At 39.0% G+C, this 15,985-nt stretch overlaps 1 protein-coding gene and 1 pseudogene across 1 annotated transcript; both read right to left on the bottom strand.

Annotated features, from left to right (window-relative positions):
* Positions 1-568: 568 nt before the first annotated feature.
* Positions 569-8,001, bottom strand: ilvbl (ilvB (bacterial acetolactate synthase)-like). The gene is made up of 14 exons (XM_038694065.1): positions 7,599-8,001; positions 6,894-7,095; positions 6,396-6,523; positions 5,970-6,220; positions 5,573-5,672; positions 5,369-5,466; positions 5,111-5,247; positions 4,607-4,741; positions 3,659-3,773; positions 3,226-3,395; positions 2,805-2,875; positions 2,647-2,718; positions 2,028-2,133; positions 569-1,913 (listed from the first exon to the last, which is right to left on the bottom strand). Exons 1-14 carry the CDS (start codon positions 7,710-7,712, stop codon positions 1,735-1,737), a joined length of 1,878 nt encoding a protein of 625 aa, XP_038549993.1. The 5' UTR covers positions 7,713-8,001; the 3' UTR covers positions 569-1,734.
* Positions 8,002-8,101: 100 nt separating this feature from the next.
* On the bottom strand, positions 8,102-15,378 carry LOC119883426 (annotated as a pseudogene).
* Positions 15,379-15,985: the final 607 nt, after the last annotated feature.

The following is a 15,985-nucleotide window of genomic DNA, read 5'->3' as shown; positions in this document are numbered from 1 at the left end:
TAGTTAATCAGTGCAGAAAATATTGACCTTGAGACTGTGGGCCCCCTTGCACCATGGGTGCGCTATTTATGCATTGTAGCGCTTCCAAACTACAGGACACATGAGGGGATGCAGTACAGCAGAAGTCCTACCTCATTATACCACATTTTATAATATACATGACCTCTATGTTTCAGATTTGCAGTTTCAAGTTGCAAGAACAGTTAGCGATATTAAACAACAATTTTGCACAGACTCAAGTCAAATTTTTCTTAAATCTAAACAGAGATGATGTGAAAAATGTATTTCAAACTAAATGGCCAAGTTTAAAAAAAGCAGTTGTCAGTTTCCCTGAATGTACAATGAGTTCCCTGCACATACAGTCTATAGTCAAATTACAGCATTTTAAAAAACATATAAACCAAAAATGAATGTTTGGGTAGCTGTGTTAACACAATCTTAAGTCAATCCACTTAACTATAAATAGTGCAACTGTAGAACAAAACTAATAGAAGTTATGGTTATACTGTATGGTTGCCGTCATTGTAACAACAATGTGAATAAAAATAACCACAAGGCCACTCATTTCTCACTTTTAACCCCAATTTACTTGAGAATTTATCCAAATTAACATTTCATGATCAAGTTTAATACAACTTCCTCAAAGTACCAAATAAAACAATATATTTTGGAGTGAGTTGATCCACCTGGTGAGTAAATAAGCTATAATTATAGTGCAATACATATTGTGTATAGGCATATTTTATATGATAGCCCACATCAATGCATACAAGTTAGTATTGAATATCATTTAAATACATAACTGAATCAGCAGACACATTTTCAATCTATACATATCAATGTATTCGAAGATACAATCAAACATGAAAAGGCATACCATTTGTCAATCTTAGACATTCAGAAACTATTTTCCATTTAACACATTTTTATCCCAAATCACCAAGCGATAAAGAATTTTACAGCTATGTATCCTCATAAAAAGGCTTTGTGGTCATTTGATAACAGGAGAAAAGGCATACTGGTCACATTTGATAATTTAAACCAATGCTTTCTCTCACAAAAGATTTTCTGTCACTGGTTTATTTGCAAGAAATATCTGAAGTTAAAACAGGCCGTCTGAAGGTCAAAAATCTAACCCCAAGCTCCTAGAAAGGTGAAAATCCCCAAACAAAGCTATATTTTTTTACTTTTACTCTACTCTTTCCCTTCTTAAAATGCAGAAATTATTGTGAATAGCACAACATGAACCTGAAAAGTAGCAAGATGCACAACAAAGTCTAGCTTCTAGGCTGGCAGATCTGGAGCTGTAGTATTTTTACTAGTAGAACTTAATAGTAAATAACTCAAATAAATATATGGTCATACATTAAGTACCTATGAATAATAATAATAGTGACTGCATGAACAGTCACACTTAATATTGATATAACAGAGTTATGACTGGTGTTTGCAGATGTGTTACTAGTAGGATTTTTTTGGGAAATAGATTGATTTCGCAACTGACGGTTCATTAACTCTTAAAGGAGATCAGCAAACTGTAAAGTCATTTCCTCTTACCAAAGTGAAATATGGCTTTAAGGGCACAAAGGATTAGCATAGGTTTGGTCAGGGCTGGGCTCTACTCAGTATCCAACAGTATTCCTATTCTCTGAAACCCCTCATGAGCCTCATAGTAAAGTCTATAAAAGAGCCTAAGGTAAAGGAAGAAGACCGTTTTAAGAAATCACATTTGTCCTATACAGAGATAGAGCCCTCTCTAAAGTTGGTCTTCCCTATCAGAACATTTAGAAGTGTAGCTTTGCCCTCCTTGGTCTCCCTCTGAACTTGTCTGATGATGTCTTTTAGCCTGTCCTCGTCCTCACGCCCTACAAGGTAGCCCTTACCACCGTAACCATCGGCCACTAAATGATAATCTGCAAAAAGGAGAGGAAAAGAAGATTTGCCAGTTAGTAACTGTCCAGTCATCATACATAAATATAAATTCAGCAAGCACAGCGGCCGTACAACATCCTATGCAGAAAATGTACCTGTAAACGCAAGGCCACACGCCACGTTGCTGCCGAGTATAGGAACCTGCTCTCTGGATATCTGACTCCAACATGCATCATTTCCCACCACAGCTATAACTGGGGTCTAGGGGAAAAAAGAAGAGCAACATTTAGAAGGAAAAAAAACTCCATGTTTTCGCTACAAAGAGAATGCCTTTATTGATTTGCTAAAGTCTTTAAGATAAGAGATCCCTTTATTGATAACAGGGTTTCAAGTCTATTTTAGCATTACAGCTGCCAGACTTACATATTTTTGTGAAGTCTATTTTAAAATGTTACATTACAATCATGTAATGTAATGAAGAGTTTCCTGTAGACAAATTGTGTGGTAGTGATCAATTAGTCAATTACACATTAAATACATGATACAATATATAAATCACGTATACGGCACTGATGCCTTTCTATTATATAGGAAGGATTTTATAGGACTGATATCTTACATCCGTGGTTTCACTTATTTTGGCTGATTAGACCTCTTCTCAGGGACAGACTACGTGAGTGTGAGCCAACTATATTTGGTAGTATGGCATGTTTATAATGCATAATAAAAATGTCTATGTAAATACAATGTAAATATTGTGATGAGTGATTTTACCTTGTGTCTAGTGAATGTGTCAAACTCTGCAACACTGTATCCTAAGGAGCCGTCACCATACACTATCCACACCTGAAAAGCACATAAAGTAGTATTTCATTCATAAAAGGGAAAAGATCAACAGATGATCAGAAAAATCTCTTTCAGAAATACTATACCTCAGATTCAGGCCGGCACAGTTTTGCCCCCAGTGCAAATCCTCCTCCAACTCCCAGGGTCCCAAAAGCTCCTGTAGGGACAAGGAACAGTAAAGTTCTGTCACTATGACTGCAAAGAAAGTATGATTAACCTCAGAAAACATTGCTATAATATGGACTTTACATGATTATGTTGATACTACAACAGTAGTACAGGAGTACATAGTGTTCTGTGTACTCCTTTAACCTCTTAATGTTCTGACAAAAAAGTGAAAAACAACAACTGAAGTTAAAAAATCAGCTGACTTGAAATTATTATTTTCATTTTCACACTGTTGACATTACAAGCCCTCTACTCTCACATTTAAATAACCAAAACATCCATTGTTGTATCACAACAGTTCTTCATAAACAAATAGTTGTTTGGTCTATGACCTCTAACCTGGATCTAGCCAACGCAAAGGTCCTCTTGGTCTCATTATGTATGCAGCACTTCCAACAAAATCACCCCCATCTGCAACAATGATGCTGTCCTCTGCCATCAGCTCATCCACACAGTGGAGGACTTTCAAGGGATTTAAGTGGCGTTCAGTCTTCTCATCAGCTTTAGCCCTGAAATGAAAAATACTCCAGTTTATGTGATGAAGAAATTATTTTGCTGTAGTTGCATTTAGATTAACATTACATTCATTAATGAAATTCTGTTGGCGTTCTAGTATTAAAGATTTAACGAATCAGGACATTTTTTAATCATCAATATCAGAGTGTAAGTTCAGAAGAAATGGTGTCCAGGTGACAGTTTTACAGTGCATGTCGACACCACAGTCTATAGTCAACAACACTCACAGAGACCAGGGATCATCTCCTCTGCTTACCTGTTTATGTCTTCTTTGGTCAAATCTCCTGCTTTGAGGCTCTGAGGCCATTCCTCTGGACAGCGAAAACCCTTCAGGCCTTTGGAAAGCCGCACTAAGACTGAACCAGCGTCACCTAAAATAGACCAATATTTACGTTTTATACTCCAACTACTGAACTAAAGTGTGAAACAATACATTTAAAATGCATATTCTTCACCAGTGATCTAAAATAATAACAATAATAATGATGATGATGATTATTTGTATAGCATCTTTCATACATAAAATGCAGCTCATGCATGCACATATGCCTCATGCACAAAACACAGTTATTAAAACTGGAAAAAGGTGGCAGACAGGGCTATAAAATCAAATAAATACATAAATAAAAGTGTGTTTAATCAGCTCAAAGCAAAAGCATAAAAGTACATATTGAGCTGCTTCTATAGAGGTAGCTTATCTTATTTGTAATGGGAGTTTGTTCCAAGCCATTGGTGCGTAAAAACAGAACACTTCTTCACCAAACTTTTTACTCTCATTTCTTGGTACATTAAGCATACCAGCACCTGACAGAGGAGTTGGAATATAATCAGATAAAAGGTCGGATAGATAAGAAGGTGCTAAACCATGAAGTGCTTTAAAAACAAGTAAATTAACTTAAAATCAGTTCTAAATGCTACAGGAAGCCAGTGCAGAGAAGCTAAAACTGGAGGATGTGTTCTCTCATTCCAGTTTCAGTTAAAACTTTTGCTGCTTATCAATATATTTTTTGGGTAGACTAGTAAATAGTCCAATTGTGAAAAAACAAAAGCATGCAACAATTTTTTGGAATCTTCCAAGGCGAGGAAGGATCTAACTGTTTCTTAAATGAAAAAAAGCCACACTGTTAAAATGTGATTTAAAATCCAATGACACATTGTTACTTTAATTATTATCCTGCATCATCATAGCAGCTTGTGAACGTACCCTGAATTGCTATAGTTGGTTTCCAGAACATATCGGAGTTTTTCAGCAGCTGCGTCTTATCTCTGTTGACAGCGATGATCTTACTGCGTCTGTTAAGAACTCTGCCATAGCTCAGCCGGAAGTCACAAACAGTGCCTGCAAACACAACACACAAGGTTAACATTTCTCCAGGAGTTCTGGAGACACAGGTTACTTTGAAAATACAGTTCAACATCTGACTGTATTTCAGCAGACAACAGCTGGAATTGGCTCCTTGTGGCTAAGACCAGCTGTCATTCTATGAAACCTTCAATAACGTATTAAAATAATTACGGACATATTAAATGAATGAATTATTAAATATTCAATAGCTGAAATGTTTTGCACTATATAACAGTGTTAATTAATTAAGACAATTACTGTACGTTAACTTGTTCTGCAATTTTGTTTTATGTTTGACAATTAAATATCCCCTGTCAAAAAGCTATGTTACTGCTGTTAAAACTATAAGATGGTATGCTTGACCTGCTAAGAGCACCAAATCAGCCTCTTTCAGAGCATCTCGCCTGTTCTGTCTGATGTGTATGGGGCTGTCTTTTCCCAGCATGCCACGGGACATTCCCCCAAGGAAGCAGGGAATGCCCAGGTCCTCCAATGCCTTCCTGTAAAGCGTTTTTGAACAGATGAGTCTCGCTAAATAAAATGACAAAACATCACTTCAATGCTATTCAAATGCTGACCGGAAAACTAAGTATTTTTGCACATTTTTAAGCTCTAACACACCTGATGTCATCGACCGGCGTTGGGGGTAGTGTTGCTTGGCTGCCCAACAGAATAACAGGTTTCTTGGCTCGACTCACCAGCTCTATGCACTTTTGTACCTGATTTGCATTGAAAGCAAAAACATTTTAAAACAGCGGTTTAGTCATCTCTAACACTACGCACGTATCGAGAAGGACTCACTGTGATGTGTCTGAGCAATCTTACCTGATCGTCGGTGGCTTGCGGGATGTACACAGGAAGCGGAGACACATCTCTGGTCTCCCAGGCTCCAGCAAACAGGTTCATGAGGTGGTTATTGAGGTACCTTACAAGAAATCAGAGCATCACATTACTGCGTGTTTGCCTTTATTTGAAGAGAGAAAAACTTCCATGCTATATACAAGAGCCAAGTCAGACTTGAGCCAAAGGTTAGTTTGGAAGGTATATTTTCAAGGCTATTTATTTATGTCAATTGCCTTATAAAGTTGCTGTTTTTAAAGTTATTCAAGTGTAATTCAACTGTCCTCTATTCTCACACAGCATAACTTTATTGTATTTTTTTTGTATTTAACATATACTAAAGAGTAATGTACAGTGTACACAAGACATGCTAATAACATACCATGAGACAATTTTTCCTATCAGGCCTTTGGGAGTGTTCTTAACTCCAAACTCTTTGGACACAAGATGGTAGGGATAGAGCGTGTCGATGGGGAACTCGATAAAAACAGGACCAGGAGTTCCAGACTGGGCGATGGCCAGGGCTTTCCTGACAGTAGGCACAATCTCCCTGATGGTCCTTATGGAGGCACAGAACTTGCACAGTGGCTTGAAGAGAGACATCTGGTCAATATCTTGCAGCGCTCCTCTGCCCTGTGCCAGTTGATGGAGAGGTTAGACATTGAAGCTGAGAAAAGTTCAGATGAAGTTTAACCCTTTTAACATTCACTGTGTCTTCCAGCAGCAGAACCCACATCTCTATTAGACTATTTTGTACTGTTGTTTTATTCTACCTGCACATTCACATCAGTGTTTGAATCAACTCCACCTGAAGAAGTGTACCAGCAGCTCCTCCGATGAGCAACAATGGAGATTCAGCCATCTGAGCATTCTTCACTGCTGTCACTGTGTTAGTGAGGCCTGGGCCGGCAGTCACTGCTGCTACTCCAACAGTGCCTGGTGGGGAGACAATCAAGATATTAACTAGCTAGCTATTAACCAGGCCCCAAAAACACGCTACGACTGACTCAATGACACTGCGACAGTTCTACCTAGACGTATTACTATACTTGACTGTTTGGAAAACCAGGGCCAAAACACTGGAACACCTAAATGTTATCCAGCCACTATTAATGCTGTTAGTTACACCTTTGTTTGACAAGTCAGAACATCTGCAGCGGGAAAGGCCTACACCAAGACACACTTCAACAAGGCAGCAGCACACCCAATTCCTTTATTCTACATAACTGCCGGTAACTTGATATGAGTTCAAATAAAACCCACAGATACATTTTGATGCATCTATTCTTGTTAAACAAATCTGCACCTGAGAGTCTTGCCACAGCGTCAGCAGCGAAGACAGCGGTGGCCTCGTGTCTGGTGTCCACAATGCGGATGCCCACCTTCTCGCAAGCCACCAGGATAGGTGAAATGTGTCCGCCGACAAGGGTGAAAAGGTACTTGACCCCGTGGGCGCGGAGCACCTCTGCCACGCTCTCGCCACCATGCCGTGGGCTCTTCGTCTCAGTCTGAAGTGAGTCAGAGGACAGAATAGTCAAGTCAGAGAGGAGACTATTCAGACAATTGCAGTTACTGTTTTAACATATAAAACAATGGTGTAAACTAGAAAAAAAGCTCTGCCATAGGTAAACAACTGTCAGTGTGAGTGATGGCCCCTCTAAAGGTCACCTGTCACACTGTCTCTTCAGGCCACAGGCCATTCATATTTGACAATAATCACATATTGTTCTGGCTTGCAGTGGTGACGTGCCTCAGGGCTTTGTGTTATCACACCGCCTGGGTGTTGTGATAGCCTTTATGCTAGAAAACCACAAGGCTGGTGAAAGGTTATGTATATAGGGTGCAGCTTAGCTTTCCCTGTGACAGCCTACGGAATGATACATAGATGATGCTGGTGTATTTGCAATGGCTGATCTGTGCAATGGTGTTTTACAATAAAAATGCATGTGGCGAAAGGAACTGAAAGGCATGGAGGAGGATATAATTACCATATTAAGTAGTGACAACCTACCTTGTGAAACAACTGGTAGAGTAAGCCAAGTTTGTAGGCTGCAAACACAAGACTACCCACCGCAATGCCCGCAGAGCATCCAAGAACGGTGCCAGTGGCTCCAAATGACTCCATGTTGCGTTGCGAAAGCAAACCTTTATTTATAAAAACTCAACTTAGCTAAACTTAATATCGGAACCTAACGTTACTCTGAACTGGTCCAGTCCCACAGCTCAGCTCGGCTAGGCTAAGGTTACCTACTGTGAAGCTGCTCTTACAAACGCCATACTCACATTTCCAAAGTCGTAATTTTATCAGTTCATTCACTGAGGATATTAGCTCATATAAAGTTACTGACGAAAGGCAGCAGTGACACCGTGAAGGGCATGTAGTGGACTCTTCTGCAAGTTGAACTGACCGAGTGCTCTGCTCTTTCCGCAATTTCCGTAGACAGGAACATCAGGGAATAGATTTAAAAATCAAGGTAGCTAGAAGTACCTGCAGAACTTCCGGCTTCTATTTTCAAAATAAACTCGTAAGAACAAATTGCACACTTTACAGGATGAATGCGTGGTTTAATGTCTTGTTTCCACGCTCTATGTTCGCAACCTAAGCATACCCAGTTTCATATATTCATATAGGCAATAAAATATTACATGACATGTTTCTATGCTGACTAGTAGCACATGTTTGTCTTTTTATTATGAAGGACAAGATGACATTTCCGGTAACTAGTTTTTCTTTCATGTTGATTTGCATGTGTGTGGTGGTTAGGAGTCTTTTGTGAATAAGGGAGCATAGCTCGAGTAAAGGACAAGCCTTTGGTCCAATGAGAAGCTTAAGAGTGTGTGTCACGCTGTCAAAGGTTCAAAGCACATTATTTCTAATCAGAGCAAAGTTTATCCTGAATGAGAAAAATAGACAAACCAGACGATGTTGCATTGTTGAATTTAAGGCAGCAGATTCAATGGCAAGATGCAACATTTCACCAAGCGTTTGAAGAAAAAATGTATCTGTACAGTTGCACAATATAAATTGCAAATATTATGGTTAGTAAATAAATAGCTTTAACTGATATTAACTGCCACTATCAATACACTGTCTCCTGTGTGTGTGTGTGTGTGTGTGTGTGTGTTTTTTTATTTTCAAAGCAGTGTGCAAAAGGGGAGTTTGTAAACATCAATTGTCCTTCCATGATCAGGATTTTCAGCAAATTGTATTTTGTCATCCGCCTTTTGTTCCTCAAAAACAATAATCTGAAAGAGAACATAAAAAATACTTAACAAATGGTACACACACAACCTGCTACAAATCTAGAAAACAAACTGAAAGCATAGGCAAACTTCACCTCAACTAATGTCAAACACAACCATTATGTGTCGTCTAATTAAAATCTACAGGTATACCTGATTCTCTCCACTTCTGAGCCAAGCTCCTGGGAGAAAAAGGAAATGCTGGGGACCGATGAACCAATGACGTCCAAGGTTCTGCCCATTGACAAACACGGCTCCTTTACCCCAACCCTGCAGATGGACGCACTGGCATGGTCAGTAAAATGAAAATGTGGAAGGTTTGTTTTGCAACTGTTAATAAAATTAACTGCAGTAAATCACTGACGTAGAGCAATAAAATTTAAGGCATCATTTTTTCCATTAGAGCACACATACAGATGTAACACAAAGACTATGATGCTTCATAATACTGTTAATAAACATGCAAAGACCTGTATTAAAAATTAAGATGCATTTAAGTATTATTATTAGAAATAGTAGATCAGTGTTAGAACATTCCCTAGCAATAATAGATGTAGTTTACCATAAAAGATGACTAGTTGTACTCACAGGGAGTCTGATGAAGGTGTCCCTGGGAGGACCATTCACACAAAGTCTGGTCTGGAAAAATCCTGGAATGAGGGCGACTTGAAGTCAGACTTCCACTGACCTGAACTCAATAATCTGAAACAAGATGAGCATTCATTTGAAAAACACACTGTAATCATGTGACACTGAATTCAACCTGACCAACATCCAGAGGAACTATGTCACTATACGGTATGTGAACCAATATTGAATGTGTGAATATATACTGTACTACAAAGAAAGGCAGTTAGTCATATACTCACACCACTAAACATTCAAAGCAGTGTATGAAGGGTGATTCATTAGCAGATTAATAATAAGTTTCATGGTTGAATCTGCCCTTTGATTTATAACCATGTCTACTTGTGTCTATGAAGAGGTCTAGTAGTCTGACCATGTTCACAGAATAAACAATTAAATTCACTTAACCCACCTTTTCATAAAGCCAGGCTTCATATCCAAACAGAAGATAGTAAATCCTCTCAGAGGGGCGTGATTCAAAAGGATGTCTCCCACAATACCTGTAATACAATATGAGGCAAACCTATGCAATGCAGACATAGTAGCAGACCAAACACCACCCATAGACACATGCTTTCAGGTATAGCATGGGGCAATAAAATCTAGAAAAAGTCAGAAAGTTCGCACAGAAGCAGTGATTTGACATTTTTAAGTTAACTGAATAGATTTTTCAGTGTCCAAGCAACATTATCTGAACTCTTCTGATATTTTCTTTGGCTTAAGTGTTAAAATTAACGGTAGGAATTGTTTGACTCAGGTCAGGAAATGTGTTCTAATATGAACAGTGAGTGGAAAAGCAAAAACTCATGTATGGCACTGCACAAGACACTTATGTTTAAAGGTTCAATACCTTTGCGCTGTTCATCCAGAGTTTTCCCATAATTCACTCTTCCACAGTTCTCCACAAGTAAGCTCAACGTCACCTTTCCCTTCAAAGCACAAAACACGAGTGTCAGTTGGAAAGTTCATTAAAGAAAAGTAATCACATTGAGACAATCCAGTATTTCTCTGTTTGTTTGAATATGCCAAATAAAAATGGCAAATACAAATAACAGCGAATACTCTGATGTAATGTATACAGCTTCTCAGAATCAAATATTCTTGAATGTCCCGCTAAATCCTGCTTGAGCACAGTTATATGGTCCAAAATTGGAATCTGCAGGATAACTGCTGGAAAATATATATATATATCGAGAGAGAGAGAGAAGGGGGGGGGGGGAGAGAGATTAATTTTTAGATATTTTAATTTAATATAATTTAACTTGATAATTTAATATATAGTTAGATATTTTAGCAGTGTCCTTACACTGGCTTTAGCCATTTTTATACTATATAGAATACTTCCCAATAATTACTGCCAACTGTTGATGCACATATCACTGAATTTTTCATCCTGCAAAAAGACGTTTTTCAATTATGAATAAGACATCTGGCAGTGATGCTGCATGAAGTGGATATAGCTCTGAAGTGAACTGTAATGTTATTTTATTTCATGTTTTTGCTTTGCAGTTGATGCTGTACTAAATTACTCTCTTTCACTTCCAGCATATTGCATGGTCTTTTCTTGGGAGCAGTTGGGTACCTTTGTGTAACAGCTATAAACAGTGACCTAAAACAACCACACTGTGTTTAAAATTCCTTCACTTCAAAGACAAAGTTTTACGCTCTTCAGAAAAGTATTTCTGGGATGCTTTAGAGGGTATGTCCTTGTACTTGTACTTGTACGTGATTAACCCTTAATTTAAAAATGTATGCGTTTCAGGAGCTAAGGGCTACAGGGATGATGGTATGTACAGCTAGGAACAGACACCACAGTACCTTCCCATCAGGGAGTGCCAGCTCATGAGTCTTGTAGTCCAAACTACCAACACATTGTCTGTCCACAAAAACCTACAGAACATTAAAATTCATATTGACAGGATTAGGTATAACCAAGCTTTATAACCTCAGGAAAAATATTTTAAACTATATTGTGCATGTATGGGGTCTGTGGGTCAGTCCTCACCAGTGCTCTATCTCTGATGTTGTTCCTGGAGTTGAGGGTTCCTCCACTGAGGATGGTGGTTTCATACAGTGTGTAACCATATGACTGGCCATTGTTATTGTTGACAGGCAGATTCTCCATGTTCACTGGCCTCTCTGACCTAAATGGCTGGATGAATAGTAAACAACACATATAATTAGATACAAGAACACAGTGAACATCAGACTAAAGCTGCAACCAACCATTATTCTCATTGATGATTAATCTGCTGATTATTTTGTCAATTAATCAATTAGTTGTTTGGTCTTTAAAATGTCATAAAATGGTGAAAATGTCAAATGTCTTGTTTTGTCCATGACCCAAAGATATTCAATTTACTGTCACAGAGGAATAAAGAAACCAGACAATATTCAAATTTAAGAAGCTGGAATCTAAGAATTGTGACTTTTTTTCTTAAAAAATTAGTCAAACTGATTGAGCAGTTATCAAAATAATCGACGATTACTTTAATAGTTGACAACTAATCGATTTATCATTGCAGCTCTACATCAGACCTCTGAAGACAATGTACCTGCGTAGTTGCATAGGCAGGGCAAGATACCATCACTGCTGGGGTAAGGAAGTTCCATTCTCACTGAAGAAATGTTTGCATGCATGGCACTGTGACACACTTGGACTTGAAATAAAGGAATCCACCAAACAGCATATGACAGAAATGTCCAAAAAAAAGCAGGTGTGTTGACACCTTGATGCATGACCATACCCGAGCTGCCAGGTGTGAGACAGCTGTCTTGAGCGTAAGCAGCATGTTGCTAGAAGTGGAGCCACCGAAGCAGACACACAGGCTGATAACAGAGACAGTCTGTCTGAAGCTCACCACATCTTGCAGTTTGCTGTCACCCGAGCAGGACTCCTATATGGTATGGTCTAGTTGGAGTTTGGATACAACATTTTCCATTCTGTAGATTATGTGATCAGCTGTCACACCAGACAGGTGCGTGCCATCTGTAGCTTACCTTGTCGGTGAATTGCAGGCTGTCCCACAGTGACAGGTGCCGCTGGATGGCAACCGGGTCGTATGCTCTCCTCTCCTGAGGAAAGGGCACTTCAGGAAGAGGCTCAGCTGGAACACCAGTTGGCAAAAACATTAAATTATTACTAATGATGACAGACTAATTTACTCTGAGTAATAAGTTCATCAAATGAATTGCTAGGTGCATATAGTTTCTCATAAAATGACATTACAGTGGTACTGGCTGAATAACTTCCTCAAGAGTTGATATTTTAAGGTGCAATCTCCAGCCTCGGATAGAGGAGCATCGTAATCTGCAATGAAAACAAGAAGCAATGCTTTAGTGGGGAATCATGTTAGTCAGAGATCTGAAACATACTTTGAAACAGTTTTTTGGTCTCTGAGCTCTAAGGTAATTCCTACCAACCATAACTGGTGACCTGAGGTTTGTAGGTGCCAAAGTCCATCGCTCCATTCATGAAGCCAAAGCTGGTTCCCCCATGGAACATGTACAGATTAATAGAGACACCTCTCTCCAGGATCTCTGACACCACAGCCAGCATGTCTGCAAACCATATGATAATTAATGATACACAAAGCGAGCCAAAGAGCAATATGCCGTAATGAATGACTTGTTAAGTGAGGCAGTAATGCTCTTCTCTCTCGGGTGAAGTGTCCTTGAACAATACCTGAACCCAGCAGCTCTGAATGACATTCATACGGCTATCCAAAATCACAAGCAAATAGACATTGGCCATTGTGAAGCTTGTAAGTGTGTAATGGAATGCACAGTGATGCTGAAAATGAGCACATGCTCAGCAAAAATGTTGACTGGGAAAGTGATGGCTGAAAAGTGTCTTTATACCCTCAGCGTGGAACACATGGTGATGATCTCCCCAGACGTCAAACCACCCAGACCAATACTCCATCACCATTAGGGGTTTCTGGGGCTATGCAAAACATAACACATACACATCTTGCAGTCTACTGTAATTTAGGCGCTATAGTGATGCTTAATCACAAACAAAATCATTTTCCTTTTGGGTTTTAGCCAATCCTCTCACACGATAATACAGTAAAAAGCAGAAATGAACAATAAAAACTCACCTACCTGCATGTCAGCCAAGTGCTGGATAGCTCCAAACGACAGTCTCTGAAGGTTTATTGTTTTTAGAACTGAAATCACCAAAATTTGGACCAAATGAAGAAAAAAGTCAAACAATGACACAGTACATTACGTAGCCTACAATATTAGGTAGTTGGTTATAGTTATCTTCATTACCTCCCTCCATCCCTCCACATCTCAAGCCCTCCCAGTTGTCAGAAGTCAGCAGGAGCTCCTTGATCCCTCTGGACTCTAGACACTGCAGGAAAATATTTTTTTGCTTAGAATTAGCTACATTACAATGTATTATAAGTGAAAAAGAAACATTGCAGTACATTAATAAACTCACGTTCTTTATAAATGGCATATATTTCTCATCTTTGGCATATGACCCATACTCGTTCTCAACTTGAACCGCAATGATTGGGCCTCCCTCTTCAAACTGAAAAACCAAACAAGGAAAAATAAGTGTTTGTCTCACTGAAATCTCTCTCTTTCAGGAAATGTCTGACGTGAAATTGTATAACTAAACTATGAGTCTGACTCACCATCAGAGGTTTGATAACTGAGACAAGCTTGTCAAAGTAGAGGTTGACAGCATCTACAAATCTGGGATAAGTTGTCCTCAATTGCATGCCTTTATCTTGTAACAACCAGCTGAAAGAAACATGAGAACAACTTTGGTGGCTTACTGCTAATATATGCCAAAGTTTTAAAGCAATGGACAGATGATTTTACCTAGGCAACCCGCCCAAGTCCCATTCAGCACAGATGTAAGGCCCAGGACGCAGGATCACCCATAGACCCATCTCTGCTGCTAAACTGACATAGGCCCTGAGAAAGACAGACACACATTCTGCTTTATTTAAAAAACAACCCATCTGCATGCCTTTTGGAAATATCGACCAGTCTACAAAGACGAAGAAAAACACTATGGAAGATTTACCTGAGGTCCAACTGATCCTGAAAGTTGAAAGTTCCTCTCTCAGGTTCATGCAGATTCCACGGCACGTATCTGAAAGAGCAAGCAAGAAAACAATCTCTTGCAGCTTATGAGCAACAGTGTGGTCCAATGACTTGCAAAATCCCAGTGTTTGGTTTGTTTTATGTTTCATTTTAAGGTGAATTGTTTCATAAGGCATTTTACACAAACACATTTTGATTTAATCTGATCTGTGTTTGACCTTCTCCAGTAAAAGAACAGTAAAAATCCTGTAATGTGAGGCATAGCCAAGTTGCAGTGGGAGCCTACGTTGTAAGTGTATTGAGGCCACAGGCTTTCATCTTCAGCAGCCGGTCCTCCCAGTAGGCTCTGGGGACACGGAAGTAATGGATGGAGCCCCCCAGGATGTGGAAGGGCTTTCCCTCCAGAGTGAACTGAGATGAGTTGGCCCTCAGACCTTCCACGCGGCTCATTCTTCTTACTTGATGACTCGGTGATGTCTGGTGGGGAAAAAACTGCTAAATGAAATATAACGGAAAAAATCCATCTTTCCAAGCAGGTGCTTTGTGTTGGATAATAGCATTCGAAGGTGTGAAAAAGTATTTGAAGCATTTTAACATGTGTAACTTGTTTAAAAGTTTACAGACAGTAGGCTACTTTAAATTATGTATCTGTAATTGTACATAGTATGAATCTGAATTACAAAAAATACATTTTTATTTTTAATATGAGAACAGTAAAAGTGAAAACGTACCACAACTTACCATGAATGTCCTTAATGCAGATACAGAAAATCCCAGTTACATCAAAAACATTGTCAAAGCTGTACCTTGAAGCTGAGCTTGCCAGGGAGCATTTGAAAGGAGGATGGTGCTGGGAGGCCTCAAACACTGTGGACAAGGGAAACTATTGTTGTTTCCGAACAAAAATATAATAGTGCTCTGTCTGTCTGTCTGTCTCCCTCTCTCTCTCTCTCTCTCTCTCTCTCTGCAGCACTCAGTCAGAGAAGGGAGGCATTACATTGTGCACAGTAATGTTGGCCTCATGGTATAGTCATAGTGATGCTTTAAAGGTCTAGTGGTTCTAGATTTAGATTGTGCAACTGTGGTCATACGTTTATGTGCAATAGCATGAATGTGTGTGCTGTGAGGCATATTATTTGTCCTCTCTGCCCCAGTTATAGCTGGGTTGTTTATTTTTCACTGTCTCTGAAAGCACATCAGCAATTTATAATTATTTATAAGCCAAAATTGTGGTGCTGTTTGACCAAAACATGTCAAACAGCACCACAACTAATTACAGACCAAAGAAAAAGGGTTTCCAATATGACAGGTTATGTATTTGCAACCTACATTTTCTGGGATATTTATTGAAATAAATAAACTATTTCATTCATTGCAAGCTGTCAAACAACTTCACAGACTACAACACATTGTGTTCTGCAACTTGGTTTATGGCATTTTTCAGAGAAATATTCAATAAAG

The sequence above is a fragment of the Micropterus salmoides genome, unplaced genomic scaffold (genome assembly GCF_014851395.1).
Source record: "Micropterus salmoides isolate LMB-PRFRI ecotype aquatic unplaced genomic scaffold, ASM1485139v1 Ms_hic_scaffold_3, whole genome shotgun sequence".
Taxonomy (NCBI): Eukaryota; Metazoa; Chordata; class Actinopteri; order Centrarchiformes; family Centrarchidae; genus Micropterus; species Micropterus salmoides.
Note: the sequence above shows the minus strand (reverse complement) of the source record. Positions and strands in the feature narration are given on the sequence as shown.